This window comes from Manacus vitellinus, unplaced genomic scaffold, assembly GCF_001715985.3.
Source record: "Manacus vitellinus isolate BGI_N305 unplaced genomic scaffold, ASM171598v3 scaffold_142_pilon, whole genome shotgun sequence".
Classification (NCBI taxonomy): Eukaryota; Metazoa; Chordata; class Aves; order Passeriformes; family Pipridae; genus Manacus; species Manacus vitellinus.
The window spans coordinates 230,748-231,689 of NW_021939017.1; the positions used below are offsets into that span (position 1 = coordinate 230,748).

The 942-nt window shown below is 65.9% G+C and overlaps 1 protein-coding gene across 1 annotated transcript in view; it reads left to right on the plus strand.

The window, feature by feature from the left end:
- Positions 1 to 942, plus strand: part of LOC108642870 (thrombospondin-3) — a 14,023-nt gene that overhangs the window by 9,831 nt on the left and 3,250 nt on the right. Inside the window, exons 15-16 of the mRNA XM_029958157.1 lie at positions 177 to 252; positions 590 to 825. Coding sequence (XP_029814017.1) covers positions 177 to 252; positions 590 to 825 — 312 coding nt within the window. The remainder of the gene's footprint in view (positions 1 to 176; positions 253 to 589; positions 826 to 942) is intronic.

Genomic DNA, 942 nt, shown 5'->3' on the forward strand with positions numbered 1-942 from the left:
GCAGGGCTGGTTGTGCCCAGCAAAGCCAGGACTTGGGGGCTCAAACCACGGCCCCTTCTCTGCCGTGTCCGGGGCTGGGCTGTGCCGGGACCAGCCGGAGCAGGCTGTGCCCGGGGCTCGCAGGCTGGAATGCAGGTGTGTCCCGGTGAGCACCCGGACCCCGGGCTCTCCTCCAGTGCCGCCGGCTCCTGCGGCACCCGCTGAGAACCTGCCCGGGAGCTGCCTGTGCTGGCCCACAGCCAGGCCAGGCGGGTCCGGGGGCACAGGGGGCACCCCACCCTGCAACCCACAGCAAAGGAGGCTTTACTGGGGTGGTGCCTGAGCCCCACGGCGTGGCAGGGTCACCCCAGGATCTGGGGGTCTGCAGGGCTGGTGCCAGTGCCCAGGTGACACTGCCTGGACCCTTGGAGGTGTCACACATGCCCAGCACCAACCACAGTCATGGGATATTCCTGAAGGTCTCGTGGGCAGCAGGAGCCACTGGTTCTTGGCTCGTGTGGATCACGATGCTTCCTGCAGTGTCCAGCTCTGTTGGGCAAAACCTTCCCAAGTCGTGGCTGCAGCTGCCAACTCCTGGTGTTTCCTCCAGGTACATGTGCCGTGCCCACGGAGACGACCGTGGAGATGGAAACGGCCGAAACGACCGCCACGGAGATGACCACGGAGACCACCACCCGCACCTTGACCGCTGCTCCTCCTGTCTTCACCAAAAGCACAGGAGGCAGCAGGTCCCCACCCGCTCTCTTCCCCCACGCCACCGTGTTCCCTGGCAAAAACACCACGGACTTCCAGTCTGGCAACCACTCCTTGGGCAATGGCACCGCAGTGCCCATCCCCAGCAGCCCAGCCATCTCCCACCCCAATGCCACCTCAAACAGCAGCAGCTGGGCTCCCCACCTGGGCACCAACAGCAGCTCTGCCGCTCCCACCACCGTGGATGGC